The sequence below is a fragment of the Miniopterus schreibersii genome (genome assembly GCF_964146895.1).
Source record: "Miniopterus schreibersii genome assembly, chromosome: 9".
Taxonomy (NCBI): Eukaryota; Metazoa; Chordata; class Mammalia; order Chiroptera; family Miniopteridae; genus Miniopterus; species Miniopterus schreibersii.
In genome coordinates, this window is record NC_138118.1 from 69322484 (window position 1) to 69344776 (window position 22293).

Genomic DNA, 22293 nt, shown 5'->3' on the forward strand with positions numbered 1-22293 from the left:
GGGAACTTAATTTAAAAAAATATATTAGTATTCACTATTCTGTCATGTACAAAACACTATATTAAGCATTAGTTTCAAGATCACTTCCCAAGAAATAGAGGCTACCTATACCAAACATGTCACCTATAGTTGAAAAAATGATTCTTATATTTATGTTTTATTTATGTTTTCACAGAACATAAAAAGCCGAGAAACAGGTGAATTTATTTTTAAAAAGTCATCCTAGATATATTTATTGCTTATTACCAAATATTTCTAATAGATACCCATTTTTAAATAATTTCCTTCTTTAGATTTTCTGCATCAGTTATAATCAGTCATGAAGCCACAATCCAAAGGTCACTGTTAATATTTCAGTGTATTTCCTTTTAGTCTCTTTGCTATCATACAGTTATAACTTTTTAGACAGATGAAATAACATAGTACCCACTATTCTGTATTATTTTTATTCTAATATATTTCCAATTTGTTTAATAATGCTTCATAAATGATTTATGGCTGCAAAATTATCCATTCCAGAGGTCAGCAAATTTTTTCTCTAAAGAGCCAAATAGCAACTATTTTAGGCTTTGCAGGCCACATCATCTCGATCACAACAGTCAATTCTGCCACGGTAGTATAGGAACAGCCATGGACAAAATGCAAACAAATGAGCAGATTGTCCTATAAAACTATTTATGAAAACACGCAGTAGTACACTCAATAATAAAATTACAAATAATTTTAAAATGGGGGAAAGTGATAGTGAATACAGGTTATCTGAATAGACACTCTCTAAAGAAGATATACAAATGACTAATAAGTGCACAAAAAGATGCTCAAACCCATTAGCTATCAGGCAAATACAAATAAAATCCATAATGAAATGCCACTTTACACTCACTAGGAGGGCAAGGCAAGGATGTGGAGAAATTGAAACCCTCATACATTGTTGGTGGGAATGTAACACACTTTGAAAAATAGTGTGCAGTTCCTCAAAAGGTTAAACAGAGTTACTATACAACCCAGAAATTCCACTCATAGGTGGAATACACAACCAAGAGAAATGAAAACACGTTCACACAAAAACTTGTGCACAAATGCTCATAGTAGCATTCTTCATAATATCCAAAAGGTGGAAACAACTCATATGCCCACCAAGTGATGAATAGATAAACAAAAAAATGTGGTCTACCCATTCAGTGAATTGCTATTCTTATGAGTAAGTACTAATACATGCTACAACATGGGTAAACCTTGAAAACACTATGCTAAGTGAAAGAAGGCAATCATAAAAGACCACATATTATATTATTTCATTCATATAAAATGTCCAGCATAAGTAGGCAAATCCATAGAGATAAAAAGTAGTAAGTGGTTGCCTAGAGCTAGAAGCTTTTGAGGAATGGGGGAGTGACTGATAGTGGGTACAGGTCATAAAATGTTCTTACACTGTGATGATGGTTGCACAACTCTGTGAATATATTAAAAGCCACTGACTTTAAGGGGGTGAATTGAATGGTATGTGAATTATATAACTATACAGTTGACCCTTGAACAACAGAGTTCTGAACTGCCTGAGTCCACTCATATATAGATTTTTTTTCAATAAATACTCAGCTGGCCCTCTATATCCCTGGGTTTTGCATCGAGGATTCAGAGGGCCAAATATATGCATTGTTCTATACCATTTTATATTAGGGACTTGAGCATCTATGGACTTTGGTATCCGTGGGGAGTCCCGGGAAAAAATCCCCCATGGCTACCCAGGAACGATTGTAGTTAAGCTTTGGGGGAGACAAAAGTTATATGCAGATTTTTGACTATGCAAGGGGTCAGCACTCCTAACCCATACGTTGTTCAAGGGTCAACTGTATAATTAACAATCCATCTATTCTGTAGATATAAAAACATTAACATTTCTCCTTCTTTTAAATATTTAGATGGTTCCTAATAGTTTTTGCTCTACTATAGTAAATATGACAATAATCATCTTTCCATTTAATATTAGTTTTGAGCTGTTTTCAAATGGTAAAGAATATAAAATGGCAAAAGAGTATAAACTTTACTGGTGCAAATGTCTATTATTTTTATTGTGCTTGCCTTTTGAACAAATTTAGGAACATATGACATTATTTCTAGGCAAAAGGTAATGAGAAAAATGGCAAAACTTTCAGAACATACTCCCTTTTGTTCTAGAAATAATGATACAGTTACAACCATAACTGCTGAATCCTGGGACCTACAGAACATCCAGACTTCTTCCCCCAAGGGGAAAGCCCTTCAGGACAGAATGCAGTGGCATTAGAATATATCTTCTTTCCACTAATCTTGGGGTTAAAAGGAATAAAAATGGAGTGAGTTAGGAACCACTTTTCACTTTGGAGAGCAACAAGGTTCCTTGTTCATTTGTATCTCCTCATGGTTTCTACCACCTAATCTTATCCCCTTTTGTAGAACTTTGCTCACACTATCTCTCTTTTCTAACATGTCCTTTATCCCTCTCTCTCTATCTCAATATACCCATTATTGAAGACTAGTTTTGGCCTCAATCCACATGAGGTCTTCATCAGTTACTCTGGTCTACTCTACCTCTAGATGAAAATTTGCTCAGTACCATACAAACGATGACTTATTTTCCATTTCATGTGCTTTAATTTTGTCTCCCCCAGCCCCACAATAAAAAAAAAAAAAAAGCTAAGACAAGGTCAAAGAATCTGTATCCATATCCTAGGAACATAATAAATAACAAAAATAGTAACCAAAATAGCCCTGGCTGGGTGGCCCAGTTGGCTGGAGCGTTGTTGCATATACCAAAAAAAGTTGTGGGTTTGATTCCGTCAGGGCACATACCCTGGTTGTGGTTTGACCTCCAGTCGGGGCGCATATGGAGGGCAACCAATTAATGTTTCTCTCACATTGATGTATGTTTCTCTTTATCCCTTCCTCTCTCTCTTACAATCAATAAAAACATATCCTCAGTTGAAGATTAAAAAGATCATAATAATGGTAACCAAGTTAACCTTTATTGAACACTTATTATGTGCTAGATCCTGTGGTATGCTACATGTACTTCACCCCCCACATGATCATTACAACAACCCTATGGGACAATTACCCCATTTTACTAATGCAGAGACTGAGGCACAGAAAGTCAGGTAACTTGTTCAAAATGTCATTCATTGATTAACAAAGACCTTATGAAATGTCTCATACACATCATCTCATTTGTCCCATACAAATAGTATTACTATTTTAGTAATAGATGTTAAGAAATTTCCTTTTAAATACACTGTAACTTAATGCTATAGACAGAATTATAATACAGATATTCCAGGGCTTTCTGTCCTATGTCATGATATCTTATTTGAAGGGGGAATAAAAATACACAGGCTACTAAGTATTCATCAGCTAAGGCTCCAGCCTAATTCAAGTCCAGGCTGATAACACAGACTGCTACAGAAGAGGGGGGAAAAATTATGACATGAAGTTTAAAGAAAAGGTGATGGGGATCAAAAACAGGAAAAGCACTGCAAAGAGAGGAAAGAAAAGGTGGGGAGACTAAGATGAATAATCTAGATCATAACAGATATGATAGGGAATGGGGGGAAAGCAAGAACACTGGACTAAGAACAATCTGATTCTAATTCTTACTCTGCCCCCAACTCAATGGACTAATCACTTAATCTTTCTGGATCTTAGCTTCCTGATTTGTGAAATTGTGGATAATGGATGGCATAACAACTTAAATTTCTAAATTCCTTCACAATTTTTAAAACACTTCACAAGTATTATTTTCACTACATTTCACAAAGCAGGAATTTTGTTTGTCCCACTACTGCATACACAGCACCTGGTTGGTACAAAGTAGGCACAAAATATTAGCTGAATAGATGAATTTGATCCTGACAATAGCCCTTTGAGGAATGCAGAACAGGGTAGGCACCATTATGCTTATTTTACATATGAGAAAAATCAAGATTCAAGGAGTTTAAAATAGTTGCTCACAGTTCCATGGAAAAGTAGTAGAAGAGGATGCAAACTCAGGTCTTCCAATTACTAGTTCAAAGTTCTTTCCATGTCAAAAATGTGTTATATTTTAAAATACTCTTAGGCAGTCAGACACAAGAATAATGAACTCATCTTATTCCCACCCTTTCAAAGGAAAATCATTACAATGGTGTTACTACAGAAAGCAGTAAATGACTGATTCAGAAGAGTTATCTAAAAGAATACCTAATGCTTATTATTGTTACATATATGAAATAAAAGAGATAAAGCCCAATTTCTGACCTCCTTTGGTTATCCTTTATTATATTTCCTGTGTTTCACAGTTAGTCTACATGCATAATTAAAGCTGGCTACCTTGCACATGTCTGCTGTCAATCATAAGGGAGAAGAAGCTCAAATCTATCGCCACAAGTACGGTTATTGTTCAAACCATAAACCTTACTGCAGGCCTCCCCAATGACCTATGGTTGAGGAATTAACCTTCTACTCTAAAGCTCAGAATCAACTGAGTTATGGAGGAAAAGTCCTGAGAGAGCAGATGAGCTGGAAATATCTACGTGCACAGAGTGAGTTGCAGAGCAAATTAAGCCTGAAATTTTGCTGGAGGCAAAACTGACAAAACTGAAGCTGTCCTACTTTGGGCACATCATGAAAAGGCAGAGTTCTTTGGAAAAGACAATAACGTTGGGAAAAATAGCAGGCAGTAGGAAAAAGGAAGACCAAATATAAGATGGACTAACTCCATAAAAGGAGCCACAGGCATGAGTCTGCAGGAGCTGAGCAGGGCTGATGAGGACAGGATATGGTGGACATCACTCATCCACAGGGTCCTCAGAAGTCAAAGCCCATTCAAAGGTAAGGCAGCTAACATACACATAACAGAAATAAAGAAAACCAGTAAGAGCCCTAGGGAAAAAAGCTCCAAGATTCTCAAAAGTACAAGAAGGTATTTCAAGAACCAAAGTAAGAAAGAAGAAAGGGTGGCTAGAAAAAAACACTTTCAGATTTGGGAGTACTCATGGCCAAGGCATGCAGCCTAGGGCTTTGAGGATACAGGTTAGTAGGAAAATCTTTATGTGCACTGGGAAGCAAAATCTTGGATTAAAAAAAAAAAAAGGCCTGCAAACTCATACAAACATAAGTCCATCCTTTCAAAAATAAATAATTCCTGGATATGAAATGGCCCCCCTCAAAAAATCAAGTAGTTTTACTAAAAGGATATAAACCAAAATATTTTGTTATATGGGAGATACTATATAAGTGGGTGTTTCTTACAGCAAAATAATCAAAATACACTTCTCTTCTATAAATAAATAATAAACTGAATAGTCTCCACTGATTTATGCTCCTTTGGTTTCTTCTTCCATTAAGAGGATTTCCATTAGGTATGTGCCTAAAGAGAAACTAATTTCCTTAGCACTCAAAGAAAACAGAGTATCTGGATAAGGAGAAATAAACGATCAATAAGTGGGGTGGAAGGCTCTGAAATGTCACATGATTGGTCCCTGAGAAAGAAACTGACATAGACTGAGAGAACAGGGCTTAATCAAAATAAACATTCTGTAAATGTCAAGGTTAAATTTAAAGGACTAACTCTAGTTCTATAATCCAAGTTATCTATATTCTACTATTCTACTTACCTTTAAATACAGTGGACCCTTGAACAACATGGGTTTGAACTACACAAGCTCACTTATATGCATATTTTTAAAAATTTGCACAGTACTATAAAAGTACTTTCTTTACATTATGATTTTCTTAATAACATTTCCTTTCTCTCGTTTTATGGTAAAAATATGTAATACAGATAACAGACAAAATAAATGTTAATCAATCACTTGTTATTGGTAAGGCTTACAGTTTGGGGGAGTAAAGTTACATGCAAATTTTCAACTGTGAAAGGGGTTGGGCTCCTAACCCCAGTGTTATTTCAAGGGTCAACTATAATTAATGTTCCCCTCTCATTTAAGCTATTTTCCCCACTGGTACAAACAACATATTTAAGTTTTTCAGCATGAATACAATGCAGTGACCTTACCTAGTAGCAAACTGAATGAGTGCATTTTGAAGAGTCTGCCTAATTTCAAGAAGAAAAGATTCATCATCACTTAGTGTATAATACCAATACTGGACATAATCCCTCAAGGAAAACTGGATAACCTAAAACAAAAATATTGGGGGAACAAAAACAACTATTAGGATTTAAAAAGTAACAGTGGCAAATTAAAATCTAAAAAGATTATTTGCCAATTGATAATTACCTCTCTACACACTAAATTGTGGTGGCAACCTTTTTTTAATTTAAAAAACATAAATATGCCAAAAAACATTTCAAAAATTTTAAAATTACTTCGGTATCCCAATTCATACACTGCCCAAATTTTTTTTTACATTACTATCTATAGCCAAGCCTAACCCAAATTCGTAAAGACAGAGCTTGCAGAAAAAGTAAACTTTCAATGCTATAATATAATGGAGAGTTTTAATAGGTCTGATGTAATGAGATGCAAAGTAATGCCAGTGGTCCCTAATTCTCAAAAAGAAAACAATTTTTCCAATATTATATCGTCAGATTCCTTTCAGTCAAATTACAAAAATGACATACTTCAGTTAGGTCTAATACCTTTGATACTGCCAACAGTATTAAGTTAGCCAATAAATAGCAAATAATACAACTTAATGTATAATGTTTTTGTAATTCTGAGAAACTAAATATGGATTCATTTATGAAACTGTTAGAATCTTAAAGTACGCATTATAATTATCATATAATAAAAAAATCAGTGAAAAATACTATGGCGTAGAATAATTTTTTAAATTCTAACTTTTTAATGTTGTTGAATCAAAATAGGTATGTTTATTTTACAAAGTAATAAAGCTCACAGGGAATAAGGTCTGATTTACCAAAGCACTGAATCCGTTCATTAGCTAAGGATAACACTTTAACTGTAAAATAACTAGAAATATCATCAAATATATCAGTAAAAAGTTTTTTTCTAAATGCAAACTCAATCAAAAGGCTTTAATATTAAGTAAAATACCTCATTATAAATTAGTTCATAAATAAGGCATCTTTAAATATAGAATCCAAGAATAGCATTATATTTCTAGCATATTACATAAGTAGCAAAATTATTTAATATTTTCCAAAGAACTATACCTAGCACACAATATATGGAATTCAAATACCACATACTGAAACTCACTTGCTGGAGAGGTTCATCAATTATATTGGCACCAGTCAATCTTCTATCGATCTTTATAGTCCTGGCTTCCCGTTTCATTTCTTCTAAACACTTAAAGGAAACCATCACATCTTACTGTACAGTTTCTTGATTTAAAATCTATGTAGTTTACTTCTAACAGAACGTTCATTATAACTTTCCCATCATTATCTTCAGGTAAATAAATAATCTGATTTCTTGAGACTCTAGCATAAAAGAAACACTATTTCTCAAGTTAACAAAACTACACATCCAAAAATACATATATTCTTAACTTAAAAAATTTAATAAAATCAGCAAATGAAAATATACAGATATACTGTTGCCATATTTCAATGAAACTTTAAAAGCATAAGTTAGTTTTTTAAGAGAGTTAAATTATTAATTTTCCTCTTCCCTTTTCCCCCTTCCCAAACCAAAACAGCTGCCAAAGGAATATATTTTAAATTGATTTTATTTAGGGATGATTTTTAACAAATAATGAAAATTAATTTCGCTATTTCTCTGTAGTCTTCAGAAAGAACAATGGTCTGGAAACAGGGTGAAAAGTAGTGAGACACTCTTCAATTAAAAATACAAACCAAAGCGCGTATATATATATATATATATATATATATATTTATATATAACATATGCTTCACGTTTATATAACCTCTAAGATTTTTTTCCTAAAGCATGCTTATAAATCATTTTAGAAAAATAAAATCAAGTCACTATTATTTATACCATCTACTAAAATACAGATTATAAATACTAGTTTTGACTATGATTTATTACTGTTTGGCATCTTTTTTTTTTTCAAGATTTCTTTTTATTGACTTCTAGAGAGGAAGGGAGATGGAGGGGGAGACAGAAACACTGATGTGAGAGGAAAACAGATTGGCTGCCTCCTGCATCCCCCCCCCCCCCCCCCCCCCCGGGGATTGAGCCTGCAACCCTGGCATGTGCTCTGACCAGGGAATCGAACTGACAACCTTTCAGTGCACAGGACAATGCCCAACAAACTGAGCCACACCAGCCAGGGCTGAGATCTTAATTTTTACAATTTTTCCCATGTTCTATATTTATCACTCAAATGAATGGAAATTGTAAATGGTTAAGAAATGATTCAAACCAAGAAAATGTTCATTTCTTCCGAAAGATTTGCGAGCTATCTCAAAGAACACATATTAACAGGAGTTGTAAAGGAGGGCAAAAACACCTCAGTCGATTTTAAAAGTTACGGTAAGTACAGAAAAAAATTATTCATCAGTATGAAAATCAGTGGCACAGGGTTTTTATTTCAGTAACGTAAAATAATACTTTATATATTATTTTCTCTGCACCTCTTATATCTTAGCACAAATTGAACAAAATAATGAAGTTAAATTCCTAGCATCAACTCCAGACCATTTGGCTCTCCTTATAAAAGATGAAGCCATTCCAATCCCACAGCAAGAATTGAAGCAATGCAAATCTGAAGCCTATCTATATTACTATCCATAGTACTCAATTCTGATTTTATTTATAAGATATGACATTAAAGAAAAGAATTTAAAAATAAAAATAGCAACATTCAAGGTGATATGTAATTGCCCTAACTTATTAAAATTATAACTAATGCATAGCCTAACTACAAGCTATATTTTTCAAGTGAGTTAAAGAAAAAGTACCCCTTTTCTCCCTCTGCTTCCTTTGCTATTTTATTCAAAACACTACATTCATTGACACAAATCATACATGTGATACTCTGAAATTCTCAGTTAAGATAGCAGGAAAACACTCCAATTTTCTGTCTTTACCTCAAATCTGCATTCCCACTTTTAACATCTGAGAAAATTTAAAAGGTAACTTGTTAGAATGCATTTTTCTAAGCACAATCATAAAGTCTCCCATAAATGTATAATGAGCATTAATGAGTTATAAAAAAATCTGCCAAACCATATACGGATGATCACATTTTAAATTATCATTGCAGCCGGGCCAGGCGTGGCTCAGTGGTTGAGCATCAACCTAGGATCCAGGCGATCGGGGTTCGATTCCCGATCAGGGCACATGCCCGGGTTGCGGGCTGCAGCCGATCAATGACTCTCTCATCATTGATGTTTCTATCTCTTTCTCTCCCTCTCCTTTCCTCTCTCTGAAATAAAGATATATTTAAAAAAAAAAAAAAAATTATCATTGCACAGAACAGTATTTTAAGGTTTTGCATTCCTTTACCCTATTTACCTTAGGAATTCCAGTTGATGTTGGAGGAAGAAATGAGTGTTCACACTGCTCTAGGTACTTCTCTGAGTTTGTTTTTCCAAACAGGAGAGTGACCACAAAACCCCTGAAAAATATTTAATTATAGATACAAAAACAAAATTTTACTACAATCTAATACATCTATTACCAAATATATTTTTCAGAATTAACAGATCACTTATCGTTCACTAAAATATCAGTTTGCGACTTTGGCAAGGCAAGGAATTGACAGATTTTGCTACGTTCTGAAGCTTAAATCAACTGTATTTGTGAATTTACATAATAATGACTTTCAAAGTTTTCATCCAGTATATTTCATAAAAAAATCTCAGGGAACATTTTCAAATGTTAGGAAAATCAGTCCTCATTGAATAAGTAGGCTAATAAAAAAAAAAAGACAAAAACAAATGAGAGCTAAATTTATAGCTAAATCATACACTTTCTACTGTGAACTAATTAACATGAGATATTAATATAACTTGCCACTATGAATACAGAACAAAGGCTATATATAAAAAAGTGATCCAACTTATGATTTATCAAATAAGCTTGGAATTAATAAGACAAAATTATAGGGTCAAGGTAAGATAAACACTGGTTTTGAACTACTTTACTATAAGTATTAACTAAATGCTACCAGTATTTCCTCTATTTAAAATTTACCAATTAAATCTAAGCACTACTAAGTAGACAGGAATCCAATAAGGAAGAAAAATAAATTTTAATTTTGTAATGATCATATAGTAATGTTAAAGAAATTCAAAGACTGTAGTGACAAGAAGGGAGCAGGGAAAAATTACATATGGGCACCCTCAACTATTGAAGATTCTCAATGTTTTCTGCTTTTTGTGGCTATCTGCCACTTCACTGATCTGCAGCACAGGCATCACAAAGGCAGGGAGGAGAGTGGAAAACAAAAATAAAATCAGCTCATGTCACTGATTCTGTTTTTGTTTCTTTTTTAAAAGGCTGGCCTCAGAATTATCAGTAAATTTCACCTGTGTTGTATCTGATGTCATTATTAAGAATCATGTTGGCTCTGTATTTCAGCTTTACCTGGTTAAGAGCACATTTACATATATAATAAAATGTGTATATTAAGTAAACAATGTATTTCTAAAACATAATGAAACTGATAAAACATAAACCTTTGTCCACAGTATAACAGTAGGGAAGTAGGCTAAAAAAACAGTCTGATCTTCAAAGAACGTAAGTAATAAGCTTTAGCACTGAGGTTTAAGTAAAAACAGGTGCTGCAAATGATTGCATAACCAAACAAACATAACAGAATGCCATTAAGTAGCTATATAATGATATGCCAAAATAATAACTAAATAAAACAAACAAAAATCCCTCAGTGGTTTTCTAATCATTTCTAAATTATTTGAATTATATGAAATGTTTTTACTTGAGATTGATATTTAAAAGCCTATTTTTGCTTTTAAAATTATAAGGCATTAAACTATATTAAGTTAAAGAAGGGACAATCATTCTTTGTAACTAGAGCCAAAATAAAGATTTTACTCAGGTATGATAGTACTCATTGACCATAACTGAATAACCTAGAAGTGCTTAATTAATCTCTTCTTGAGAGGCTTGCTAGTATGCAAGTAGAAGTCCCCTACCGTGGCAGTGAGTTTCACTGAGATCAACAGTCTGGAACAGAACATCAATTTATGAAATGCCACCAACTTGGAATTTCACACCCTACCATGTGACTTAATGTTATCCAAAGAGTTTTTAGTGTCTCTCCCACACTCTCAAATGTCCCATCTTTTTATCTAAATATGTTTACATACTTACAAGTATCCTCTAATTGTTTTGAAAATTATTCCTTAATAAATTAGTAGATGCAAAAAGGAAACAGAGGTTCCCATGACTCTGAAATGAATGCACTCATCACTTCTCTCTGTCCCAAATTTTATACAAAGCAGTTTAGTCTATCTAAAAGAAGTAATTCTCCACCTCTCCATTTTCCAAAAGTTCCTAGGTCTCCTACCTTCCTCTATAAACCTGAAATTTCCTCCTTTTCTGAAGTATTTTTCTCCTTCACTTTTCCCAAGGGCTTATTCAATTAGTGAAATAGAAGAAATCTCTCCTTTCACAGAAACACCTCAAAATAATCTCCTTTCCAATAAGTAAAAGCAGTTATGACCCTACATGGGAAAGATGCAACCATGCAGCTATGCAACCAATTAGCTCTGGCCTTAATTTAGGGCTAAGGAGTATAATTTAGAAGCCAAAATGCTACAGATCTATGGTCTTCAATCATCTTTATAATCAATAAAGATATTTAGAACTACATTTATCTGATTCCTACTGCTTATTTCTTAATTGTTCAACAGTTATTTTATCTAAGCAATTCTAATAAAAACACTAAAACTAAAATAAAAAGTAGTTTTACAAATAGTCCTTTAATTCTTACTTGGTTCAACAATCAGTGGGTACACTCCCTATAAAATGGCTATGCATGACTTTCAAACCCATATCCTAAAAGAGGTAATAGGTAGTTAATATATTCAGAAGCCACCCTTTAGTTTCTTATACAGTTTTTCAGGCCATAGTTTATATAAGCTATTCAATTCAGCTAAGCCCTCTAAACCTATAGGATCAAATAACTCCTCCAAATTTGGGGGTTCTCATAAGATATTTTTAAAAGAACTTGTATTCATTTCACAAATAATTGCAGAAATTTACATAAATACATACATATACACATATATTAACAACAAAATGCTTATTTCAGCTAAGCTGGTTAGAGTATCTAAAACAAGCATCGCTCTTGTCTATACATTCTCTTACATGTAACTCATGCCTGACAAATGCTCTGCATGGGAAGCTATACAAAATCTTGACTGAAACCTCTCTTGTAAAGGTTTATCAAGGTAAGATAAAAAGCATAAACATTGTAAACTAAATAACCATGAAGAGAAAACTGAAAATTCAGGTGTTTGTTTGAATTTTCTTAAATAAAATGACAGCATACACTAAGGAAAATAATTAACATTACTGTTTGAAGTCTAATCAATAACACAGTATCTCTATGTAACACTTGATTTGTCATCTCAATATAACTTACCTTGTTACTGTTATAATAGATAAGGTAATTTCAACCTTAAAGGAGTAATAACACCGAAAGGAATTTAAAAATCTTAAAAACTTTCCTTTATCACAAAAAAGTTTGTATCATTAAAAATTTTATTTTATTTTTGAAGATAACTAACCATATTTCTGCCACAAATAATAACCATCATCGCTTTATTTATATAAGTATCTTAATTTTACTTTTAAACTTTGGTAAAAAATAATCTGTAAAAAAAGCATTCACAATAAATCATACTTCCATTTCTCTTGCATTTGTCTCAATTTTGAACAATAGAACATGACATATGAATTGTAAAATTATCACTGATTATACTTACCCACCCACAAAGCAGAAGATATAAAATGCCAAATAAAATATTACAAAGGGTCCAAAAGTTATTAGAGAAAGGACAATGCCAAGGCTTCCCCATCCCCATATGGATAGACTGGTCTGAAATAAAGCAAAAAAAAATTTTTTTAATAAATATGAATCAAAAAGAACCAACAAAATTTTTACATAGCTTTAAATTTCTCCTTTTGTATATTTATGGTATTGTTTCAATTACTGTTAAAGTATTTACTTTTGAAAATGTTAAGTATACTTTTGGAAATTTATCTCCAAGAAATGATATACAAAATCTGCGCGTAGAACGAGATTTATAGAACATCAGCAATGATTTTTTTTAAATCTAGTGACAATGTAAAGGTACAAGAAATAGTTATACACATTGTTGAATAATATGCTGGAATGAGTAATGATAAAGTATTTATAAAAACATTTGGGTATTTATATATGCAAAAGCATATGTAAAGTGCAGATCAAAATTGTGCTTAAAACTAAGTTTAAACATAACTATAGTATGACAACTTTAAAAAAAAAATTCAATGTAAGAAATCCGTATCTTACTGAAAATTTGTGACATTTTTAATTCAAACTGTATATAGAAATTTGTAAAATTATAATTACAAAACTTCCAACTTCCACTTAGCAAGATTTACCATGAGCTCAAACAAAACATCTCCAAAAATTCTCCACACTTAAAAAATAAACAAAAAAACCTATTTTGTTTAGAATTATGCTGTATTATCTAATAAAAATACTCCTTTTGTTGACGGCAAACTGGATTTTAGCCATTTAAGTCATTATGAATAAATAATGTATTCAACAAGTTATATCCATCTGCCTTGTATTGTGAGGTATACAAGGGAGCATTTGTCCCACTCTTTCCATCGAGAAGCACAGAGAAGACTATTTTATAGGAATGAGACAATTAAACAATGAACCCACAGAAAATAATAGAAAGCATTATAAATGCTAAACTAAACAAAATTAATGACCGAAAACTATGGAATAGATAGTAAGTGCTGTGGGTTATGAGAGAAACGACAGTTGTATTTATTCACTCATTCAGTCATTGACTGCTTCCTCTGTGCTCTAAGTTCAAGGTGCTGCGGAAACAATAGTGAATAAAACATACCGATAAATCTACATTCAATAAGGGAAGAAAGATGAGCATACCCTCATTAATTTAAAAAAATGGCAAAGAGACTTTACACAAGGTTTGATTGCTTTCATGCTCCTACTCTGTACCCTACAGTAGTCTCATGAGAATCTGGATATAATTTCTTGCTGCTTGGAAATACTTTGCAGTGGTTACTTTGCTGCAGTCCAAGCACCGCCATTTGGTCTGAGCCTGGAGATGTTGTAGACCTACTTCTCACACTGCTGGGGTGAGAATGAGGGAAATGTGCAATTTCCCAATTAGAAGATTATAAGGTACCATCACATCATTCGTTGGCATTGGAATAAGTCTGTAGCTGGAATGGGGCACTGGATTGTGATCTTGCAGTTATTAGCGCATAAGCAGCCAAAATGCCTAATCCAGAAGTCAGTCTGTTAGAAAGGGAAACGGAAAGTGACCTCCTTCCTCTGTGTTACATGAGTTCCAGAAAAGGGAAGTCTGTTTACCTTGTAGTGGGATCCCTCTGACAGCTTTTTTTTCTCCCACTTGTAGTACAAGTTGGCAAAGCTTTTACCAGTGTTTCTAAACATGTTGCATTTTCTTCACAGGCATGTCATTTTGACTATTTTTTTTTTTCAATCTTCTGTAAAGTAATGGAGGCATAAGTGGGTGGGACAGTTAGGACTCTGCTATCCTCTGATCTGGGTGTAGGATATATGCATATCTTTATAAGTTTACATTCCAGAAAGGGAAAAAAGACAAATAAGTAAGTAACTATACAGTTATGTAAGATAGGGATGAGTGTTATGGTGAAAAATAAAGCAACTTCCTCTGGTTGATCTAAGAAGCCCTCAAAGATTAGATGACACATGAACAGAAATCTTGGACAAGATTTAGGGAGAATTTATAATATTGAGCTTCCTACCCTAAAATAATATTTTTCCATTTATTTTTATCTTCTTTTATGTCACTGAGTGGTTTGTTGTTGCTGTTTTATTTCTTCTATATAGGGTTGGTACACACCACAGTACTGCCAGATGCCCAACTATGGGAAACAGATGCTATTTCCCAAGATTCACCCAGTCTTATACACGGACTTCCCTGAAAAGAGTTCTCGTAAATTCTCAGGAAAGCAGAAACCAGACTATGACCCAGATACTTTATTCAACCTGCCTCCTCGTGAGACTTGATCAAATATTAGCTATATTACCCTTTCTTTACACAGTTAGATTTATGCTTGCTAGTCAGTTTTTCAAAGTTAAACAACATATTAAGGATATATTCACAGGTCTTAAAAATAAAACCAAGCAAAGTGGCTATCTCTGGGGATAAAGGAAGAGAGCTTGCAATTGTAGGACAACACATGGGAGGCTTCTCACAGACTCAGTAATGTTCTGTTTCTTAACCAGGTGTTTGCTTTTTTTAATTTAATATGTCTTTATTATTTTCAGAGAGAGGAAGGGAGAGGGAGAGAGAAATAGAAACATCAATGATGAGCGAGTCACTGATCAGGTGCCTCCTGCACGCCTCCCTCCCCCAGCTCGGGATCAAGCCCACAAGCCGGGCATGTGTCCTGACCGGGAATAGAACCGCAATCTCCTGGATCATAGGTAGATGCTCAACCCCTGAGCTATGTCGGTTGGGCTGCTTTTTAAACTGTATAAATGTTTTATTTGTTCTTTTGTTTGAATTATATCTTCCACAATTAAAGAAACTATCAAAAAAGAATCACAGTATGGGGAAGATTATTTAATGCAACCATTAGTTAACATGGTGGAGATGCTCAACTGTCTAAAAACTCCTTTTCAGAATCTTGTAAGTATGTTATTCATTTGAAAACAGTGGCAAATTCACCAAAAACAAACCCTTATTCATTCACTTAACAAATATTTGTGAATACCTACCACGTGCCAGGTGTTAGTGATTTAACAGTGAACAAAATAGACATTACCGTCACATTAAAAAAAAAAAATCTTGATAAGACCCTTTCCTTAATTTAGTTTGAGAGAAATTTTTATATTCTAATAAAATTAGAGACTAATAAAAGTAAACATTTCCAATCAAGCAAGTTTAGTGCTCATTTGCTCTGTAGGTAATCTGTTCATTGAAACATCAGAATAGTGAACTGGTCAAAAATAAGTTTTATGTTATTCTTAGTGTTCCCATATATATAACTGGCTGAAATTACAATCTTATTTGGTGATATTAAGAAAAACATTTGCCCTAATACCATTTAAAAATTTTGAGTTCTAATTATTTCCTCAGATAATACAGGATAATTTGGTACTATGTCAGAAACCCAAGTACTACATAATCTTGCATTATTTCAACATGCATAAGGATAATACATCCAACAGTCTATTTTTAATATCATAAGCATTTCACCTTCACCAACTTTCATGCAGCTCTACTTTAGTCATAATAGTCCACACTCTTAATTTCATCATCACCTTGTCTTCTCTGAATGGGAAATGGGAAAATTAACTTTTTCCCTTACCACAACCTTCCAGTTCTAAATTAGTCACACCCACTGCCCCTATTTCATTTCCATTCAGAGCTGTAAACTACTTTCTCCTTACTTAGCCCACTTCTATATTCACTTCCCTATCGAGACTGGACCCACGGTTCACCATTTCAACCATTCTCTTGCCAGTATCCTCATTTATCATATTAGGGTGTAACTGCCTGTTTATTTTCCTGCATATACCACCATACACTATAAGTCACATGAGGACATAAACTGTGTATGTTTTGTTCCATGAGGTATTCTTAGTGCCAAGTATAACATTTGGTACATACAGTATATTGTAAGTATTACTATATACACAGATCTTCTGATTAATCATCTAAATCAATGTTATATAAATCAAGATTTTTTTTCCCAAGTGATAATCTTCACTCGTTTATCTTCCTTTCTGATCATTAATTGGCACCTTAACACTTAGGTCCCACCTGCCCTTGGTTTCTCTGTCAAATCAATTCATTGAGCAACTACTATCCATAGGACAGAGGGAAGAGAAGAACATAAAATGTAAGAACAACCAGAAATTAATAGTAAAATTAAATAAACACTTCAAGAAACTTATCAAAGCAAGAAAAGACAATTCACATCACTATCCTGAAGAGCACTTTTTAAAAATTTAATGAAAATTCTCTCTCATGTGTGTTTGAACAAGAAAGGTATGAAAGTACCCAGAACTGTCTTTAAAATGAAGAAAGCAAATAATACTTTTACTTTTTACTAAATACACTTCTGCACTGATTTACTTTTCAAAAAGCATGTGATTTTTTAACAAAAACTATATTACAAATATTTTATTATTTTGTTATTTATTTTTAAATATGTTTTTATTGATTTCAGAGAGAGGAAGGGAGAGAGAGAGAAACACTGATGAGAGAGAAACATCCATCAACTGCCTCCTAAACATCCCCTACTGGGGATTGAGCCCACACCTGGGCATGTGCCCTGATGGGGAATCAAACTGGCTACCTCCTGGTGCATGGGCTGACACTCAACCAACTGAGCGACACTGGCTAGGATACTTTGTTATTTTTAGACTGCACATACCACTTTTCTACAAGACACACCATATCCTTACCTCATTTTATTAACATTCAATTAACAGTCATTTAAAACATTTAAGTGAATACACTATTATTTATTTCTATCAAACAATGATCATAAAGGCTGTCATAAAACTTCTATTCCACCAAATGAAACACATGAAACTAACATCCTATTTGAGAAGGCAAAACAAAATTGTTGGTCCAATTATGGTAATAACAAGGAAAAAGCTTAACATACACAACCTTTAAAACAAATTTGTATGAGGAAAATCTTAAAAAGAAAAAAATTATATGTATTTGTATACTGTCAAGGTTCAATTATGTAAGTAGTAAATAAAAATTTTTAAAACATTTAATAAGTATGACACTAAGAAGATGGAGGTGATGACGGCAGACACACTACGGCAAGTGACCGCAAAGAGGCAGCTGGACCACAAACAGAGATGTACTCAAGAATATTATGATCTGAGCTATGATTCCTGAACCTGGAATGCTGATAAAATAACAAGCCAGCCTAGTAAGGAATCTCCAAAGTTAAGACCCAGAGACTCAGAATGTGCTTGGAGAAAAAAATCATGGATAAGCACCCCAATAATCATGAAATAATGCAGACAGGAATTCAGCAAGGAGGAATTAAGGGATTATACATATAAAGGAGGGGAGGGTTGGAATTGTATGGTCTCTGCTTTTGGAAGATTCTTCCTCCCCTCAAGGGTGTGGCTAACCATGAAAACACTCACAGCAGGGCAACTGAAGACAAGAACACTGTGGTGTTTTGGGTTACTGTAGTTCCCTTCCCGGCTACAGAGAACAGTGATTGTAAATTATCCAGCATTGCTACAATGTAAAACCCCAACCCCTCTTCTCCCTCAAATTCTCAGTAGTCTTCTGTAAACACACACACACACACACACACACACACACACACACACACACACCCCCATCTAGATATAATAACAAAACTCACAAAAAATTATTTTTCAAAATTTAAACTAGAAAAAACTATAATGGCTTAATTTCAGCCGTACTTTTTATCTATTTATTTTGTCTTGCTTATGTGATACTTGATACCATCTCCTGAAGCTAACTAAAGAAAATGCATTGCAAAATTTAAAAATAGCTTTTGACACCAAAAACACAATCAACAGAAGTAGATAAATTTCACTACAACAAAATTAGAAAATTTTGTGCTACAAATGATACCATGAAGAAAATGAAAAGTGAACCCACAGAATGGGAGAAAATGCTTGTAAATCATCTATCTGATAATGAACTTCTACCTGAAATATACAAAAAACTAAATAAAAAATAGACCAAAAAAAACAATTTTAAAATGAGACAAGGATAAGGGCGTTTCTGTTTGGGGTAATGAAGCCTACAACTTATTGTGGCAATACATACACAACTCTGTGAATATACTAAAAGCCACTGAATTGTACACTTTAATTGGATGAATTGCATGATATGCCAATTATATCTCAATAAAGTTATTTTTTAAATTACTACTTACTGGTTAAACAACAAAGAAAAGTAAAATAAGCAAAATAGGCTAAAGGCTAGATACACAGAATAGATTCAAGATATAAACAATTCTAAGAAATAAGTATTTTAAAAAATAAAGTGCAGAAAAGGTACTATCTTGAATGCACTGGTTCTCAGCCAAGGGGAGTTCTTCCCCCTAAGAGGCATTTATCAATGCATAAAAACATTTTTGGTTATCAAAATGGAGTGAGGGGGCTATCATAGCAGCCAAGGACGTTGCTGTGTGCATCCTACACAGCATCCTAATGCACAGGACAACCACCCACAACAATGAAGAGGGAGAAGGAGAAAGAGGAAGAAAGATGGGAGGTTATCTATTTTGGATTAAAGAGACATAGTAATAATATTGCTAGATTAGATAATGGTTCAAACTGGGGAAATTTTTATATACTAAATATTAGATGATAGTAGGGAATTGCTTGTAATTTTATTCAGTGTGACAATAATGCTATAGTTCTGTTAAAAAACTCCCTTATTCTTGGGATATTCAGGAAAGTACTTTGAGGAGAAGTGATATAAAATATGCAATTTAATTTAATATGGTTCAGCTACAATAACAACAAAAATGACACAGAGAATCAGGTCTGAAGCAAACATGACAAAATGTTAAGAAATCTAAGTAACTGATACATGGATTGATTCTGATGGCAATATTTCTTAAGATCTCTGTATGTCTGAAATTTTGCATTATTAAAACTTGATAAAAATTATGAATATTTTCCCCTAAAAATATGGAGAAAACAGCTTAAATTTTTCTGATTAAAAAAATTATAAATCATTGTATAATCTAGAGCCAGGAAAGATCTTTTTTAACATGGTAAAAATCTGCAGGAAAAGGATCACTTATTTAACAACATAAAATAAATGTATATTATAGCAAAAAAATCCATAAACTTATATATCCTTGTAAAAATATATAAACCAATTATAACAAAAGGTTAAAATCCACAAGAAAAGAGGTTATAAATCATTACGATATAGAGCAATATTTCAAAAGGAGAACAGAATAGGAACAGGCAATTCAAAACAAAATACAAATGGCCTATAAGCAAATAAAATATTATCAACCCCATCAATAATCAAAGAAATTCAACTTTTAAAGCAAAAATATAATTTTCACCTATGTGATAGACAAAGATGAAAAACTTTAAGTCAAATTTGTTCATGATGAATAAAAGCTAAATAAAAGATTTAAAAAATAGGAAGTGTGCTGTTGACATGGGTTTTAACATACAATTTTTAATAGAGTATTCATCTATTTTTATTTTATTAAATATATTTAATCAGGAGAGAGGTTGAATTTTATCAAATGCCTTCTTGGTATTATTTCCGACAATACTCAGGATTTTTTTCTGCACTGACCAATCAATAAAGTTATGTTATAATAACACTTCTAAAAAATGAGCCATTTTTGCATATCTGCAATGACTCCTACTTAAGTATAGCACAGTCTTCCTTTAATATACAATCTGACATTAATCTATTTTACTTACAACTTTTACATGAATATTCAAATATAAAATTGTTCTTTAAATTTATATTAAGTGAAGACAGGTGGGTATACAAATTTGTTTGTACATATGATCCACTTTAAAAAGTGTACAAATATAACACAGAATACTGAAAATAGGAAATGTAAAATGTGGTTATTCTGGGTGATAAAATTACAAGCAATTAATATTTCTTTTTTATATTTGACTTTATGCTTCAAATTTTATAACCATAAATTATTTTAAAAACTAACTACCAAAAAAGCTATCTTTGTTTGAAAAATAACTAGTTGTGAATGCCTACATAAAGAAAAGGAGCCCTCTGTATAACCTACTTGAAGTTCAACAACAGAAATAAGTCTTTGAATTAAAATGATAGAATCTCTAACAGGTTACCCTACTCCTGTACCTAGAAGGCTAAATGTATCTGAATAAAGGAAAAAAAAAACCTGAATTTCCTCCAATGGTTTATGAGAATTTTAAAAGACTGAAAATTATGTTACTAGATTTTTCAATCCTATTCTTAGAAATAATTAAACATTAAAAACTGCCAGGCTGGCATGGTTAAGTGGTTGAGCATCGACCTAGGAACCAGGAGTTCAAGATTCAATCCCACCTGGGGCTCATGCCCAGGTTTCCTGCTTGATCCCCAGCAAATGCATTTCTTATAAAATATTTAACAACAAAATAATTTTTTTAAATAAATCTTTATTGATTTCAGAGAGAGGAAAGGAGAGGGATAGAGAGATAGAAACATCAATGATGAGAGTCACTGACCAGCTTCAGCCCGCAACTCGGGCATGTGCCCTGACCTGGAATCGAACTCCGATCACCTCAATCCTAGGTCGACGCTCAACCGCTGAGCCACGCCTGGCCAGGCGACAAAATAATTTTTAAAATTACATTTAAATCATTTCTTTAAAAACCTCTCTCTGAATAATGGAATTTTAATTCATTATTTTTTCTTGAAACAACTATGGAAATGTTTTAATGGGGAAGAGGGCATTATTCCACTATATTTTTCAAGGCCAGAAAGAAAACATCAAAAGGAAATTACAATCTTGAATACCCAAGTTCCTTAATAATTTTCCTCCTATTCCATAAATTCTCTGTTCTTTTTAGATCCTGTCATTATGACACTACACTGAAACAAAATTATTTTGATATAATACAGTATTGTGCTTGTCATTTCTAACCCAACAATCTGTCTACTCCCTACCCACTCTGTTTGGGCCACATAAAGATCCTCAAACATCAAGACCATTCTCTATCATTACCTCATGAAAAACAAGCTGTTATGTGGCAATTCATCTTAAACTCCTTTAACAAAAGTGAATTAGAAAGAAAAGGAAAGCATAGATTTAGTTTATATCAGAACACTTTCAGTCACAAAAATGTTCCTCTACTAAAGTATACACAACTTTTACCACAGCATTTCACTGGTGCAAAAGTGAGATAAAACAGGTGTATTTGTAAACGGTCCCCTTTTCCCCCCTCATTCATATAAGACTGTTAACAATACAAGAATGAAAGTCCCAATACTCACTACTCAACTTCTACTTTTCCCCATAATATGTAATCCAAGGAGAAATCAAACAACACAGCCTATTACAGTACCAAGAGCTAGATCTTCACTTCAATTCATAGCCTAACTGAACTGTCACCAATCTCCTACCCTTCATTCATTCCTTATGATAAAGGGCACCC

General features: G+C 33.1%; 1 protein-coding gene across 2 annotated transcripts in view; it reads right to left on the minus strand.

Moving 5' to 3' along the window:
- The window catches only part of SNX13 (sorting nexin 13), a 91400-nt gene that overhangs the window by 58438 nt on the left and 10669 nt on the right, over positions 1–22293 (minus strand). For both annotated transcript variants that reach the window (XM_081146399.1, XM_081146400.1), the window contains exons 2-5: positions 12863–12975; positions 9423–9525; positions 7197–7286; positions 6029–6150 (exon numbers count right to left, since the gene is read on the minus strand). In XM_081146399.1, the coding sequence (XP_081002525.1) occupies positions 6029–6150; positions 7197–7286; positions 9423–9525; positions 12863–12975 (428 nt within the window). The remainder of the gene's footprint in view (positions 1–6028; positions 6151–7196; positions 7287–9422; positions 9526–12862; positions 12976–22293) is intronic.